At 33.7% G+C, this 15,909-nt stretch overlaps 1 protein-coding gene across 2 annotated transcripts in view; it reads left to right on the top strand.

Annotated features, from left to right (window-relative positions):
* LOC132933963 (tyrosine-protein kinase receptor-like) overlaps positions 1-15,909 on the top strand; it is a 418,129-nt gene that overhangs the window by 366,121 nt on the left and 36,099 nt on the right. For both annotated transcript variants that reach the window (XM_061000235.1, XM_061000236.1), the window contains exons 12-13: positions 9,332-9,491; positions 14,884-15,031. In XM_061000235.1, coding sequence (XP_060856218.1) covers positions 9,332-9,491; positions 14,884-15,031 — 308 coding nt within the window. The remainder of the gene's footprint in view (positions 1-9,331; positions 9,492-14,883; positions 15,032-15,909) is intronic.

Here is a 15,909-nt window from a genome sequence, read left to right as displayed (position 1 = left end):
AATATACATTATTTTATTCATTCCGATCATCTATCATAATATGGTCTTGTCGACCATTTATCTCTATTCAGCGATGCACAATGTATTATTATAATGATACACTGAACGCGTCCCCTGCCATTTAAAAATAATCGTTATCTTTTGGTTTTTGTTTTTGAGGAAAATATGGGTGTGTTGAAAAATAAACCGTAATAGGGTTCGGGTACATGGTTTCAGGATAAAAGGAAGATAAAAATCACGCTACACCCATGACACGTGGATAAAGCAACGAAATGGTGTACAATCTACATACCTATTATTATAATATATATATATTACCTATATACAGGGTATATTTTCACCAAACATACTCACCTCCTTTCATCCTTGACAATAGGTACATGTTTTGTTTAAGTTCTGATTTTTTGGTTTTGTTTTTAGAACCATAATATTTTAGTAGATATTTGAATTTTACAAATAATTTAAGGAGTTACAGGATTGTGGTGACACAAACTTATATTTTTTTCAAACGAGGTGCCTAGTCAGCATTTTTTTGTTTTGCTGTAAGCTGTTTAGCAGATGATTTTTTAAATCATTTCGATTTATTATCTGAATCGAACTTTAACGAGTACCTTTGTTTCTTAGATATTAAAATGTGTGAATTCTAAGGATAGTATAGTCGTTAAAATGGTTTTACATCAAACATAAAATATTAAAGTGTATGTAAAAATTATTTTAGTCCATCACTTAATTATTATACTTGTGCATATTTTAAAATGATGATAAATTAAAATAAATAACTATAATATGCCAAGCATAAAATCAGTCATCAGTCTAGGGCGCAGATGCCGATGCCTTTAAATTTATAAAAAATAGCCTAAAAATGCCGTAAAAAATTTTATGTTATGCAAATGAGCTAAATACTTATAGGTCTTATACTATAAAAACAATACAATTGCTTAATCATTTTAAAATTAAGATTTACAATGTATAAACACAAGTGGTATCGATTTAAATTTGAACCAACTTCAAAACAGATTTAAATTTAGAAAACAATTGAAAATGTTGACTTAAGTTTTTTTCGTAATATTAGGTAAAATTAAATTATTTCATCGGTAAAAGTAATCAACATCCAGGCCCTAAAATCACAGATCTATTGTTTTTAATACAATTTTAATTACAAGTCCGATTTTAAATTTAGACGCGTCGAAATGTTTAAAGCATAACAATTTATTGATTCTTATCTGAAAAGAAAAGATAGTTTGTATAATCGTAGGACACTCCTTAAATTAAATTGTATAGAAAATCAAAGTATTCAAAAACATGGTCCTTGATTATATTTGAAAATTCCAAAATCTGAATGTGAATAAATGCATTATTAAAGGATAAAAGGGGGCTGAACAGTGAACATGCTTGGTGAATCATTCCGTATGTACCTCTAATATATAAATATATACACATAAAGATTTGCATACCTATATGTATATAGCGACGGTTAAAATAATAGTAATAATGAAAAAAAAAATGGTATTGCTGTGTAAGGAGGGTTTTTTTCATTTGTTCGAAAATACAACACAATGGTTTTATATTCATATTTATATCTTTTATATACACACCAGTTTACGAACATTATATTATTATTATTATCATCGTAAATCCGGTCAGTTGAAAATTATGCTTTTCATTCTTGTCTCGTTTTATCCAGAAATTCTTATTATAATTATAAAAACTTTATCGTCTCTAATTCAACACTATATTTTATTAATTGAAGTCTAGAACAATAACCATAAATCATAATATAAAAATTGTCAGAAGGATGATATTTGAAAATAAAATATTCGGGCATGTTACACTTTTAGTTGGCTAAGACACTCGTCTTTATCTGCCCACAAACCGAAGTAAAATACAGTGTGTTGAATCGGTATTACAACACTTTAAACCAATTTAATAAATAACCACATACTTGGAATAGGATTTTTGGTTCAGTTCAGTTATGTTGACTTCAGTAATATTTATGACAGGATTTTCACAATTTTGAGATCCTCATAAAAATTTGATCCGTATAGATATATTCAACGTTTATTTATTTGTAGAGATAATATTATAAATATTGTTTGCAGATGATAAAAAAAAATGTTATATTAAACGGTTAAGCCTAAAAACGAGAAAATATAAATACAGGATAGTTATACATACTGGTCCCTATTTATTCAAATTCCAATTTTTGGAATTGTAAAGCATACTTAAGGACAATATTTGCATTTATTTAGATTTGATGTATAATTTAAAGAGTGTACTGTAGCGATACAAACTTCTTTTTTTTGAACGATAGCCAAACTTTTTAATGTAAATATTTTTATTTATATAGTGTTTTCAAAAATGTTGATGCTTCTAAATCCAAACATGTAAGAGCAGTTTCAGCTTTATTAAACTGTGCAGAAAAATATTCCTTAAAAATCGGACAAACTTTTGCTATTCATTCCTTTCTAATAAGCAAAGATCATCCATGGATGTCAAATACCTATCATGATAAAAATACATATTCAAAGAACATCCCGTATATGAACAAACGCACACAATTCTTAGTCTCCCACGTAAAATCAAAAAAAAATTCTCAATGAATACAAAACTTCATAAATAATCAAATTCATCTCGAAATGCAATCTTAACAAACTCTAGCATAATCAACATATTATAATGTAAACACAAACTAATTAATACATTTTTACATTAAATTTCCGTAAATAATGTTATCCAATAATCTTAGTTGTTGAAGCCGGTAAATTTATAAAAAAAAGTCCTTAAAAATTACTTTACAAAAATATAAAACAGATGTTATGTTGGATGTAGTATTTATTATTACATATATTACATGATTATATAGTATTATACTCTTATAATGGAAAATCATAACATGTTGATAGATTAATATTAATAACTAACATTTTTAAATCATTATATCCCCCATATAATCATCTAAACACATTATCGTGGACCTAATATGATTGATACCCACCCAAAGTTCAAAACTCAAAAACCACGCATTTAAATTTCCATTTGGATACATCAACAGTTTTAAAAAATAATTTACCTAACAATTTACAGCACAAAATATTGGTCTCATTTATAAAAATGAATTTATATCAAAACTGTTCACTTCTATAAAAATCTAAATAATTATGATTCTCAAGCACCTACCTATATTTAAAAATACCAAAAATCAGAATTTCAATTAATTCATTATTAATGAAAAAAATGAGGGTAAGAATGCTTTGTGGATCAACCAATATACATGTATACATGTATACATGTATACATAATATATATTTTAGAAAAATAATATTTAATAATATAGTTATAATTCATGACTTATACATTTCACTATAATTCAAACTTTAAGACGCGTAGTTTATAGAAGTATAATAATACAGTTGAACACAAACTCACAGGTCCAAAAAATTCGAATTGCCAAATAAATGAGTTTTTCATCAACCGATATGAAACTGCTGGCTTTTATCTGTACATTAAGGTATACGGAAATAAGCGATCGGAGAAAATGTCGTGTTTGCTTTTGAACCATTGTGATACAATCGGATTTGGTTGTAATAACCATAGTGACATACCACATTAGGCTACACGAAACTTTCGGAAAATTCGTTTTGACTTAGCTGTACGCTAATGCGTTAACTGAACTAAAGCATCAATTCCTCTTAGAAAAACGTATACTACGCAGCACGGGGTCATAAACAAGCAAGGAAAATTGGGCCCAAATCCAAATCACCGCCCCTCCGCCGACCGGGTCGCTAGTACGCCTTCCCATCCACTCAGTTTGATCTCTCCCGCCAGGAACGCATCTTTGCTCATAGCTAATGCGAACCATCTATCGGTCAAGGTACTCATGAGAAATGTTCGGAGAAGTAATTACCCGACGCGACGCCTTAAGCGTATAGGAGCTAGCGTCGGCCTTCCATGATTATCATCTCGCGCACTTCAAGCGAGACGTTCGTCAGAGACGCCGTGATTGGATCTCGTGTCACCGGTTGATTCACGTAATCAACCGTAAATGGGACGGTGGCTCGGTGTTAGCAAACTTTATAAGTCAGTATCCATCCGCCGGCGACGTGGACGCCCCGGCCTTCGGCAAGCACCGCGGTCTGTCAGCCCCGCGGCACCCAGCGAAACTCACAGGCCTCACCTCCTTGGCTGTGGTTTTGCTAGATATAATAATGCACATTACTAACCACTGTGTGACGGGGAGTATAAGACCATTCCCTCGGGGGTTTTTACACCTTTAGCCATCTGTCGCGAGGGCGGCTCCTTCACGCCTTTGGATGACGTGGTCACATCCCTCCGACGGGTTACTTCAATTTGCGCTTTTTTCCACTGATCAGGGAAGTATGAGAGTCTGAGGCATAATGTGTAAATGTTCGCTAGGAGGATAATTACAATTTCATTGTCTTGTTAGTAATGCCATCCTCTCCTGGAGCATTGGCTGAAGAGAGTCCTTTTATTATTGTCAAATACTTCTTTCGGCGTAAAATAGTCTTCTGATGGAGGATTTACAAGGGTGCGTAGTCTTTGGATTGAGTTTGTGACTTCAGGTGATGGTGGGCCCGGATTGTTTTGGAACTGGGCTGACATTGTGTCTGCGAAGTTCTGCCTTTAAGTTGGTGCCGTATATTTTTTCCCATCAGGTGCTTTGAGAGGTTGACTTGCAGGTTGCTTATGGAGGAGTCGTTGATTTAGTTTGTATATAGATTTGTTTTTGAAATTGAGAGTGGCAATGAAAGAATTCCATTCAGATTGTCTATGACGAATGAGGATATCTTTGACAAGGGAAGTCTGTGCATTGTACAGCGTTTTCACCCGAGGGTCACGTGTACGTTGCCAGCTTCTCCGTAGTAAGCGCTTGGTATCAATCTCAAGCAGTATGTCATCAGGTAGTGATTTTGGGGGGTCTAGTTGTCTCGGTTTATAGGAACAGTTTTTGCACTCTGATTGGATGGCTTTGGTGAGTTGGTCGATGTTTTTGTTGATGTCATCGATGGTGGTCATGCGAATATTCTTTATATGGGGAGTTAGTTTGGTTTCGAACTTTCTCCAGTTTATGCATTTCCTTGCTGATAGTGGCCCGCACATTGAAGGTCGGGATGATAGATTTAGCATCTGGGGGTTATGGTCTGACGATAGGTCGCAGTGATTGGTGAGGAGGTAGTTGTGTTGATTATGCTTTGCTTTGCTTTGAAGGGGCGGCTATGCCGTTAACTATACCAGGCTTTTTCCTCTACTAGTGGATGAAAGTTGATGAGGGTGGTTATTTAAAATTGTTGGCCTACCCATGATAGTGGGTAGGGTTTGATCCTATTTTTAGTGGTTGGAGGGGGGTGAGTTTTACCTAAGAGTCGGATGTGGGCATGAGCAGAGAAGGAGTTTTTGTAGAACATCGATTTAGATTGGGTACGGATAGAGTTTTTGATAGACTTGAAATTGGCAGATTTTAAAAGGACCGAGTTTTTGACGATAGAGGGCATACTTGTTACCGTGCGAATACCTAACCTGTTTTTGGGCCAAGCTTTGGAGGCAGCCTCGAAAGTTTGCCGTGTGTGGACCGCCTCAGTTGCAGCAAGTCGGAGCTTGTTCAGGGGTTTTGGGGCAGACGTTGGCAGTGTGGTTTCCAGCGCATTTAACACACCGCGGCGGGTGACCACAGTTACGGGAACCATGGCCAAAGCGTTGGAACGAGAAGCACTGGGCTGGGTCAGAGGGTTTAAGGGGTTCAACCGAGATTTCCAAGTAGAATAAGTTGGTAAGGAGAAATATATCCTTGGCAGTCGGGTTGGCAGCGATATGCACGAGACATATAGGCATTGGTTTGTCTGGGGTGCCAAAGCGGCGGACAAATTTTACGGAATAACCCAGGGACTCAAGTTCATCCTTGAGTTCGTCAGAAGTTATGTCATTAGGTATTCCCTTCAGAACTACCTTGAGGGATCGTTCTTCGGGGAGAGAGAAAGTGTTGAACTCGGTCCCATGTTTCAGCAGGATGCTTTGGATTAGCCAGAATTGGGTCGCATCGGCGGCCTTTAAGGTTAAACGTTCGCCAGAGGACTTGGCTGATAAGGAGCCTGGTTGTAAGTTGGGGAGTGAGTATATGGTGGGCGCGACCTTACGCCAGGAAACGGAGCTCAGGATTATGGGTGGTGGTCTGGGGATTGTTGGAGATTTATACGGAGATTGGGTTGTTGGGGCGGTGTTGGTTATTGCAGGAAGTAATGTATCTGTAGATTGTACAGAAGTTAGTGAGGATCGTGAGTGTTGAGTCGAAGCGCTCGAGTCAGAGAAGGAGTCTAAAGTTTCAGAATAGGAAGTTTTCGATGGTGTTGGAGAGGGGAGAGCAGAACGTTGACGTGCGATTTTGAGTAGGTAGTTGGTAGGGGGGTTACCCCCTTTGCGTTTTTTGCCCATGTGTGATGGGCGTGGGTGTATTTATATGGGAGGGGATGCTGTGGCTATGTGAGGACGCGGCCCCACGACAGCTAAAACGGAGGGACGTTGCTTCCGCGACGGCTTACTTGTGGGCGCTGGTGCCCTGTTGGAGAGCGGTGAAAACGGCTGTTTCGAGGTTGTAGGTTCGTGGTGTGAACCGTGGGCGCTGTTGCCCTGTTGAAGCGGTGAGAACGGCTGTTTAAGTGGACGGGTTCGCTGGAGTGATCCAGTGGGCGCTGATGGCCTGTTGATAGCGGTGAGAACGGCTGACTGAAGGAGCTGCTAATGAACGCTGGCTGCAGAGTATAGTTGGCAGAAGACGTCTTAACAGGTTAACTGTTGGCTGGATAGTGATGTGATAAGATATGTGTTGATTATGCTGAATCGTCCGGTATATAAGTCGTCTGCCGTACCAACTAGTAAACTATCTGCTGCCGCCGTGTTTAGTTGTGTTTGCAGGTGGTACGTGAAGTTCTGTAGTTAACTCTGTTTTAGGGTTATTGACGTGGGGTGGATGTCGTTGGATTCGTTTTACTCTCCCCTATATGCAACCCTTATTGTGTTTGGTGTGTTGTTTTTTGGGGCTTTATTATTGTTTCCTAATGTTGGTTTGCGGGGTTTGTGCTGTCATACTGTCCGCTGATTGGTGGTCCTGAAAAGGACCGTTTTATGTGGTGACGGCTACTCCGTTACAATGTACGAATCCGGAATCGCAGTCAAACGCTTTGGCGGTCGTGTGGGTCGTGGGTGGGTCAAAAAGTACCTATACCTATATGTCGCAATAATATTATTATCATGCATAGGCAATAACAATACGACTTAATTACGTCGTTATAGTAATAATAATAATAATAATAATAATAATATATTTTATGGTGTTACGATAATAATGTAATAATATTACAACTGAAGTAGTTGCGGTAGGCCGCGCACATCTCGACCGTGATAATATAATAATGCACAGCATAAATATAACGAACTTTACATGCAAATGTCGTCGTTTATGTGCTCGCGCTTTTGTACAATATTATAATATTTATTTATAATATTATAAGGGCTACCACATCGTTTCCGATACGCCGAGCGCGGGGATGAACAATTATTATTATTATTATTATTATTCTGTTACGGGTCACCCGAACGAGAGCGTTCCATTGGCATAATCCGAAGATTATTAAAAGTTGGCTATACAGCATATTATTATTAGTGCCCACACACACACAAACAAACACACAAACACACATCGCTTGATGTATTAATATATTATTGTGGAGTGGAAACACGACGGCGTGGCGGTCGAAACAACAAATAACGGCGGTAGAAATTTACCGGAAATGTATGCACAACGAGACGTATCCGGCGTGATTCTGTGTATTAAATCATTTATAATGATTATTATTAATAAACTCGCGTCGTGTCGATAATGTCTGGCGGCTTTCGAAGTCTCGACCTTTGGTCTCGTGGCGGCGGCGGCGGCCGTTTTAATATTATACGACATCTATATTATATTATTTCCGAGAGCGGTCGGTGAAAATGCTAAACGGCGATCTCCCTTTTCTGTTTTTTTTTTGCCTTTGCCGTAATTGAATTTCAAATGAAAATAAATACAAACTTTGCGTGTGTTCCCGGAACGGTGAAACGCACCTACCCAATTTAATCTAAAAAAAAAAAAAATAAATCGCTGACGTTTTTCGAAAGAGTTTATATATTATTATTACTATTATTTTAATTTTTTTTTTTTTTTGTTGATTTTGTTGTTTATTATTTTTTTATTTTTTAACAAACAACTTTATAATATTTACATCATTATACAAGATGATTCATTTAAATGCATAAACGAATTATTCCAAAAGTTCTAACTCTTTGAAATATTTTCTTACATTATATTACGATGTCATAACAAAATAATATTTAAAAAGAAATGATATTTTTACAATTATTGCTATCGATTTCATATTTATAGAGTAACCTTTTTGAAAGACAACATACAAAATCTAATTTCATTTTCAAAGCAGAATATTTTTCGGATGAGTACCAATTTCGATAAATATAAATTAAATATCGAACCAATTAACTATAGATAACATTTAAATACTTATAATTCCTAATTTTTTTTTTATTTTTCCCGGCGCTTTTGAAAACTACTGGGAATTTGAAATTGTCCTCCTCAATGCACCAATTACATTCACTCTCCCATCTAACAAGATATTGAATATGAAAATCAAAGCATTATTTCGACTACTCATTATGTACAAATACACAAAAAGTTAAAATTAAAATAATAAACACACATCATTGTAAAACCAATACATTCATCGTCCAACCGTTTTAATCTTACCGTACCAAATCTACCAACCTTACAGACTAATAACCTCAGTCGTCGAAGACTTTATCCAATAAAAAAAAAGTTTAAATATTATGATCCATTTTATATGTGATTTTTTCAAATTATTCATCTGGTCATAACTAAATACCGTCTAAAACAGTTATAAGGTGTTTTATACAAATAAGTTTACTGCGATATAATATATAGTTATGAAACTCTCGTAAATACAGCTTCAGTTGTAAAAGCTATACCAAGGTATGCGATGTCATATTGCGATATTCATTCAAAAGTTTAATAGGTAATATAATATTATTTCTTCCATTATCTATTATTTATTAATTTTAATTAAAATTGAACATTTTGAAGCTCAGGAATAGTACTTGTGGTGGAGTTGCTTGTATATACTACTGTAATGTATGGATATATTATATACTTTTAATACTAAATTTATTTACTTTTTTTATATTTCAATGAATACAATACAAATAAGTACCTACCAATTTATAATATAATATAATATATAACGATTTTTATTTCCAGTTTATAAATTTACGACTTGTGGATCAAAGGGTAGACTGGGACCGAGTAATCGGTCGTGCGAAGCTGCATACACAAACAGTACTGTATCTGTGATAGTGGTTAACGACACATACATGGATGGCGTACAGATTTGGCATATACCTGAGACGGGAGTTTATACGTAAGTACCTATTAAGTATTCAATGAAATCCAATAATGGACTCGACAAACACGATCGGTATAATACAAGTGTATAAAATTACTTTATTGGTATGGACCAATGCATTTGTTTTTCAATACACAGCTTTTTAACTATTACCTAAATCGAATCCGTTTTCAAATAATTTTTGTTTTTCAACTACAAAAATGAGCGTTAACACAATGGCCATAAATCTTTATCATATATCCATGTACAGATAGCCATTTGTTATACCTTATAACTACCTGAAACACGTGATTCCATATAATATTATACATGTATACATTCGTACATACATACATACATACATACATACATACATACATATATACATACATAAACAAAATAAATAATATGACTGTCAGCTACAAAATAATTGATGTTCGTCAATCAAGACAAATATTTATGACAATCTGAACAATAATTTTTGTACATAATATACATTATAAATACATATTTTATGCCAACGAAATTAAGTTGGATATCGATATTCTTATGGAAAAACCATAGATCAATCGATTGGTGTCGTTACGATAGATCAAAACGTACTATTTTCCTGGTCAAATTCGCGATTCAAAATGCCTGGTTAATCCAATACAAATCTTTTCTATACATAACAATTATATTTATAAAATAAAAATTTACTTTTGACCATGTTAAAGAATAGGGTTCAATCATTAACTATACCAAACCAAACTTTTTCCCAAATGTACTTTTTTTATGTTTTTCCAAAGCGTACTAGTGTTGTAGGTATACCTAAACGTATGTGATATAGAGAAGTAAAAAGTTAATCTAAAATGTACTAAAATTTAATTTAAACAATTTTAATGAAGTTTGAAATTAAATTAAAAATAAAACTCTAGAATATTTAACACATTTGAATCGTTTTTATTTAAATTTATAATATTACTAGCTGATCCCGTGCACTTCGTTACCCGTTAAATGTACAAACTGTATATGACTCAAACTTTGTTCAATGCGTTATTTACAATTAGGTTTATGATGTTCTAGATTTATCTTAACTTTTCTGTTGCCCGGAATAAAAATTATGATTCGCAGCAGTATATTATCAGGTAGGCAGTCTACCTGTGGTAGATCGTGGACCCCGTACTGTTTGTACGTAAGTGTATGATTTAACTCTATAGTATCAAAGTTATACCAAGTTTGGCGTTTTTACTTAATTCCACCTACAGTGGATTAATATAATAAATTAATACAAAATCCTAACCTATCCTAACCGTACTAAAATCTGATATTAAAAAAACCAAATTTAACCCTTTTTAAATTAGCCTATCTTCTTCCCAGAGGTCTAATCTACACACAGAAATTCATATGTATATATATTATTGACAAAAAATAATAATACAAATCAACAAACATGTCCGATTAACCAATAGCAACCAATATAATATTATAATACACTATTATTATTTTAATAATAATATTATTTTTATTTTTATTTTAATTTTTTTCTTGACAACCCTTATCACTTAGGGTTATGTAAAATAGATAGTAGCCGATTCTCAAACCTACTGAATATGCATATAAAATTTCATAAAAATCGGCTAGATTTTGCTAGGACACTTTTAGATATTGCTAGTGCCCCTAAACTTTGTAAATTCACAAACAAACATGCCGGTGCTATCTTTGTAAGTGCACCGGCACATTGCTCGATTCCAAAAGAAATTATGCCTAATAATTATTATTCAACCAAATTTGCTAGATTTTATAAGTGTATTTTTGGATTTTGCTAGTGAACCAAAACTTAGAAAAACACACACAAAGATGACCCTTGTGAATTTGGCAACGCAACATTAGCAAACATTGATCCTTCAACCCAACAAATTTGTTGGTTGATTATTGGACATTGTTGGACATAATTTCCAATGGGGCCAATTTCCAATTTTGCGCTGCCAAGTTCACGCCAGCAGCGCAACTGTTTGTCGGGACATGTTTTTTGTGTTACACTTGTTCATTTCCATTTGTTGGACACGGTTGGACAATTTTCAAACTTTTTTGGACATTATTTTCACCAGCATAAAAAATTCTAGTTGCACTGCCAAATTCACGCTAGCAGCGCAACCAATTGTTGGGTCATGTTTTTTATGCTACACAGTTTCATCGCCATTTGTTGGACTTTGTTAGACAACTTTCTGAATTTGTTGGACTTAATTTTCACCAGGGGGCCAATTTCCTATTTTAAATTTGTTGCAAGTTATTTTCACGGGGTGGTTGGGCAATTTCCATTTATAAAAATCTTAATAAGGTAAAAATCTAAAAAGGATAAAAAAGCAGCTGAATAAAAATTGATATTAAATAAAATGTAATTTCAATAAAAAAAGGTTAGTTAAATTAAAAATCCTAGAAGAAAAAAAGCTAAAATCTACAAAACCTAAATACAGTTTAAAAAAAATTAATATTTAATAAAGAATCGAAAATTAATAAAAGAAGCGAAGTTAAATTTAAAAAATATCTTAATAGGAAAAAATCTGAAAAGGATCTAATAAAAATATAACATTGAACATTTACAAATAAACAACTTGTCAAATATAGTTACATAATATTATTATATTATAATGTCAAATCAGTACGTGTCTGACCTCCTGCAGTGTGTGTTACCAACTTTATTTTATATATTGTATTATTTTATTGTTTCCGATAGAAATTGCATGATTACACCTATAAACAGGTAGTAAAAATATTGTGGGGGACGAGGTGGCCGAGCGGTCTAACGTGACGGATTCGGCACAGCCGGTCCGAGTTCGATCCTCGACCACTGGGCGGCATTTTTCTCCGTGCAAGTCACGGTGTCCGGAGAACAAGTGCCGCCATCCCCCCACCCCGGGCATGGCAGAAACCTACGGGTGCCCCATTAGAAATTCTGCCAAACACAACACACGTGTATCAACCTACCCAATATAAAAAACCTACAGTGCCCTCCCCACACCCAATGGCCTATGTTGCCGCGGGTTACCCAATAAAAAAAAAAAAATATTGTAATGCGTAATTATAAATCATTAAAACAATAATGATGTCAAATCAGGAATACCGCCCAATAAAACAATGTTAATTAAATTTAACTTGCATATTTCACTAAATACAATTAACAAGTCATCTAAAAATACAACAATCTAAAATAAAAATAAAATACTACATATAAACTGCGAGCACCTAGGTCTTCGACAACACTCATTTAGCTACTTTATCAACCACCACAGTCTCAAACAAAAACATTAATACAAGAAATAATTCAATTAAAATTTTACAAAATAATTAAATAAAAAACATCACCATTGTAACAGCTAAAATCAATTCTCATAATATAGATCAAGTGATAGTATTTAAGGGAATACTTCAAAAGTCAATATCTTAGCTATACTTATGCCAAATCCTAAAGCCAAATAAATTTAATATATTTTAGAAAATGATCTAAGAACCGCTTTTTTATTTTCATTCCATTGATGATTTATTCAAAAACACACAAATAATCATAATTAAATGTACACAAAATATAACATCGTAAACACTGTAAGACCCAACAAAAATATTAATAATATCAAAAATAATAATATGTCTCTTTATAATACCAAACCATGAAAATATAGTAAATACACTCAAAAATATTTATACCACCCCGACATTACAAATATATTATTTAATAGCCGAAATCGATATCGAATGGTATGAGCACACACTCAGTTTTCACTGAAAAATGTTCATCAAACACGATGTCGTGGAAAATCGACTCGGTCGATTACGATTAAATATTATAAAAGGAGCCCAGTTTAAAAATGTAATCTCAATACCTATTTATGTAACACACGGTTAAATCAAAAAAACAAAATTAACTCTGTAGGTATAAAAATACTACACAAGTTGATTAAAAAAACAACAACAACAAAACTAATGTAACCTAACACGCGATTGTACCGTGAACAACGGAACAATGCTACGAGATGTATTACTTACAAGCATTAATGAGCAATAACTACCACTTAACTATATAGTTGGCTTTTGGAGTATGCCGTACACATATTCTGTGGTACCTGCCTATTACCATGGTAGATGTGTTATGTTTGTAGGAAAATACAATCTGTGTGAGTGCCGTTATGACTTTATTTAATCCGAAACGAAAACGTTGCGTGCTATATACTCATGATCTATATACGTACGTATACATATAGGACAGGCCTACATTTCTTATAGATTCAGTTGATTACAGTTGATTATGATCACCGTGTCACATTAAATTACATAACTTAAATAATTTCCAACATTATTAGTATTGAGATTATATTATGATGTCCACCAAGCTAAATTTATTTTGCGGCTACCAAAAAAAAAAAAAGTGAGAAAGTAAAAATTTATCTCGATACGTAAAATAGGTCACGGTGGTAATCACGGGAAATTTATCTGTGAAAATTATTAATCTTACACTAATGTAAAGAATGTGTTCTATCATTCTATCGATAGATTCAACCTTGCGTACTAAAACAAAATCTCGTCATATTATTGTACCACGATTTGATACAACCAATATTGAAATATAATGTGAATTGAATACATGCTACGTCCTTGTAAAAAGTTTAGCAATTCAAAACAAAAATAATTAGGTTCTCGACTACCACATTGTGTAATACCTATTTTAAGTCTAATTGTAAAGACACCGCTTGACACTTACTTTGTAAGAGGACTCCTGAATTTATTGTCTCCACGTGCTTAACATGGCAGTTAGGTACCTATTTAAGTTTAGCAGCTCCGTTAGCTTATAAATCAATTAATTATAACTCAATTACAATATTTTGATTTAAGCTTCCTTATATATCCCCCACCCCTACAATAGGATTTTTAGATAACACTGCTATTTCTTTAACCTTCCAAAAAACACATACATATAAATTATGGAAGTTCCTAAGCCTTGTTACAATATCACGGTGAATTGACTTATTATAACATTTAAAGACAATAATACATTATCTGTGTTTACTCGGAGGTTGTTTTTCAATGTTTAAATTTCCAAGCAAGATAAAATATTATAGTATGTAAAATATAACGATAAAGTTAAAATAATGCTCATAACACGTTTTTAAAGTTTAAAAAAAATGGATAAGCTACCTCTGAGAGAATAAAATATATAATATTATTATAACGATTCAACCTATATCTTGATATTACGTAAATTCACTATAATAATACAATTATCGAAACTAAACTTAAACTGCCGAACATAAATTTACTTTGTTGCGTGATCGTAAGACGCATACAATAAATGCGTCCTCTTAATAATGTCCTCTTTAATGTGCGTATTTGTAGTCCCAAAAATGTGACTGTAAAATATTTCAAATCCCTGATCTTTCGTTTTTGTGTGTTTCAGTATAATAGCGAGAGGAGCTCGAGGCGGCAAGGGTGCCGACGGAATGGGAATTTCGAAGGGAGCCACAGCAATCGCGGTTGTTGAGTTGTCAAAACACCAACAGTTGCACATATTGGTCGGTCAAGAAGGCGGAGACGCGTGCCGGAAAGTAAGGGTGTTTGAAATTAAAATAACCTATGGCCGCCAACGGCAAACGCCGATAATATTAATAATAATAATAATAATATTACATAGGTACTCAACACGCGTTATTCAATACATATGATTCATCCGATATCAAACGGTTACAAATATTTTAAGTTCTTCGGTTTAAATCGATAGTTTATAGGTACATTAAATAAAGTAATACTATATGAAATTTAATATTTTACAAGCGTTCGATGTGGCTTCCCATAGTCACACGGACAACAATATCAAATTGATGGTAAAATCCATCACATACTTGCTCCAGTATAATATTATATCCGTTGCAAGTGAATCTGCCAATATTGTTATCTCCTTTAAGGTTGATGGTAATTACGGTGCTTGTACAGTGTGCTTGTACAGACTATTAATCCTATTACGATTTACGGTCAAGCGTGGATCAATGTGAGGGTCTAAGTGGCTTAACCCACCCCCATCCATATTGTTATCAAATATTATTCGGGGTTTGCATTCGAAAAAAAATTCCGTTTTATGTCATTTAGAATTAAAACGTTACACAAGTTTTGCGTTAATCGTTATTTAGAATTAAAACTTTCTTCAAGTTTTGCGTTTATTGTTATTTAGAATCAAAACGTTATACAAGTTTTGCGTTTATCGTTATTTCAAATAGTGTAAATACCTATTAAATTTAAAAACAATAACTAATGCGGGTAATGGCCCGGATACGGAGTACAATATAATCAATTCTTAGACTGTTCACATGAAATAAATGTATCCACGAAACCAATAGACCTTTTAAATAAATAGATTTTAAAATATTTCGTTATGCGTTATTTTTTGTTCAATGATATTCTATAAATAACGTTATTCGTTTATATTTCG

The sequence above is a fragment of the Metopolophium dirhodum genome, chromosome 1 (genome assembly GCF_019925205.1).
Source record: "Metopolophium dirhodum isolate CAU chromosome 1, ASM1992520v1, whole genome shotgun sequence".
Classification (NCBI taxonomy): Eukaryota; Metazoa; Arthropoda; class Insecta; order Hemiptera; family Aphididae; genus Metopolophium; species Metopolophium dirhodum.
This window is presented reverse-complemented; position numbering and strand designations above follow the sequence as displayed.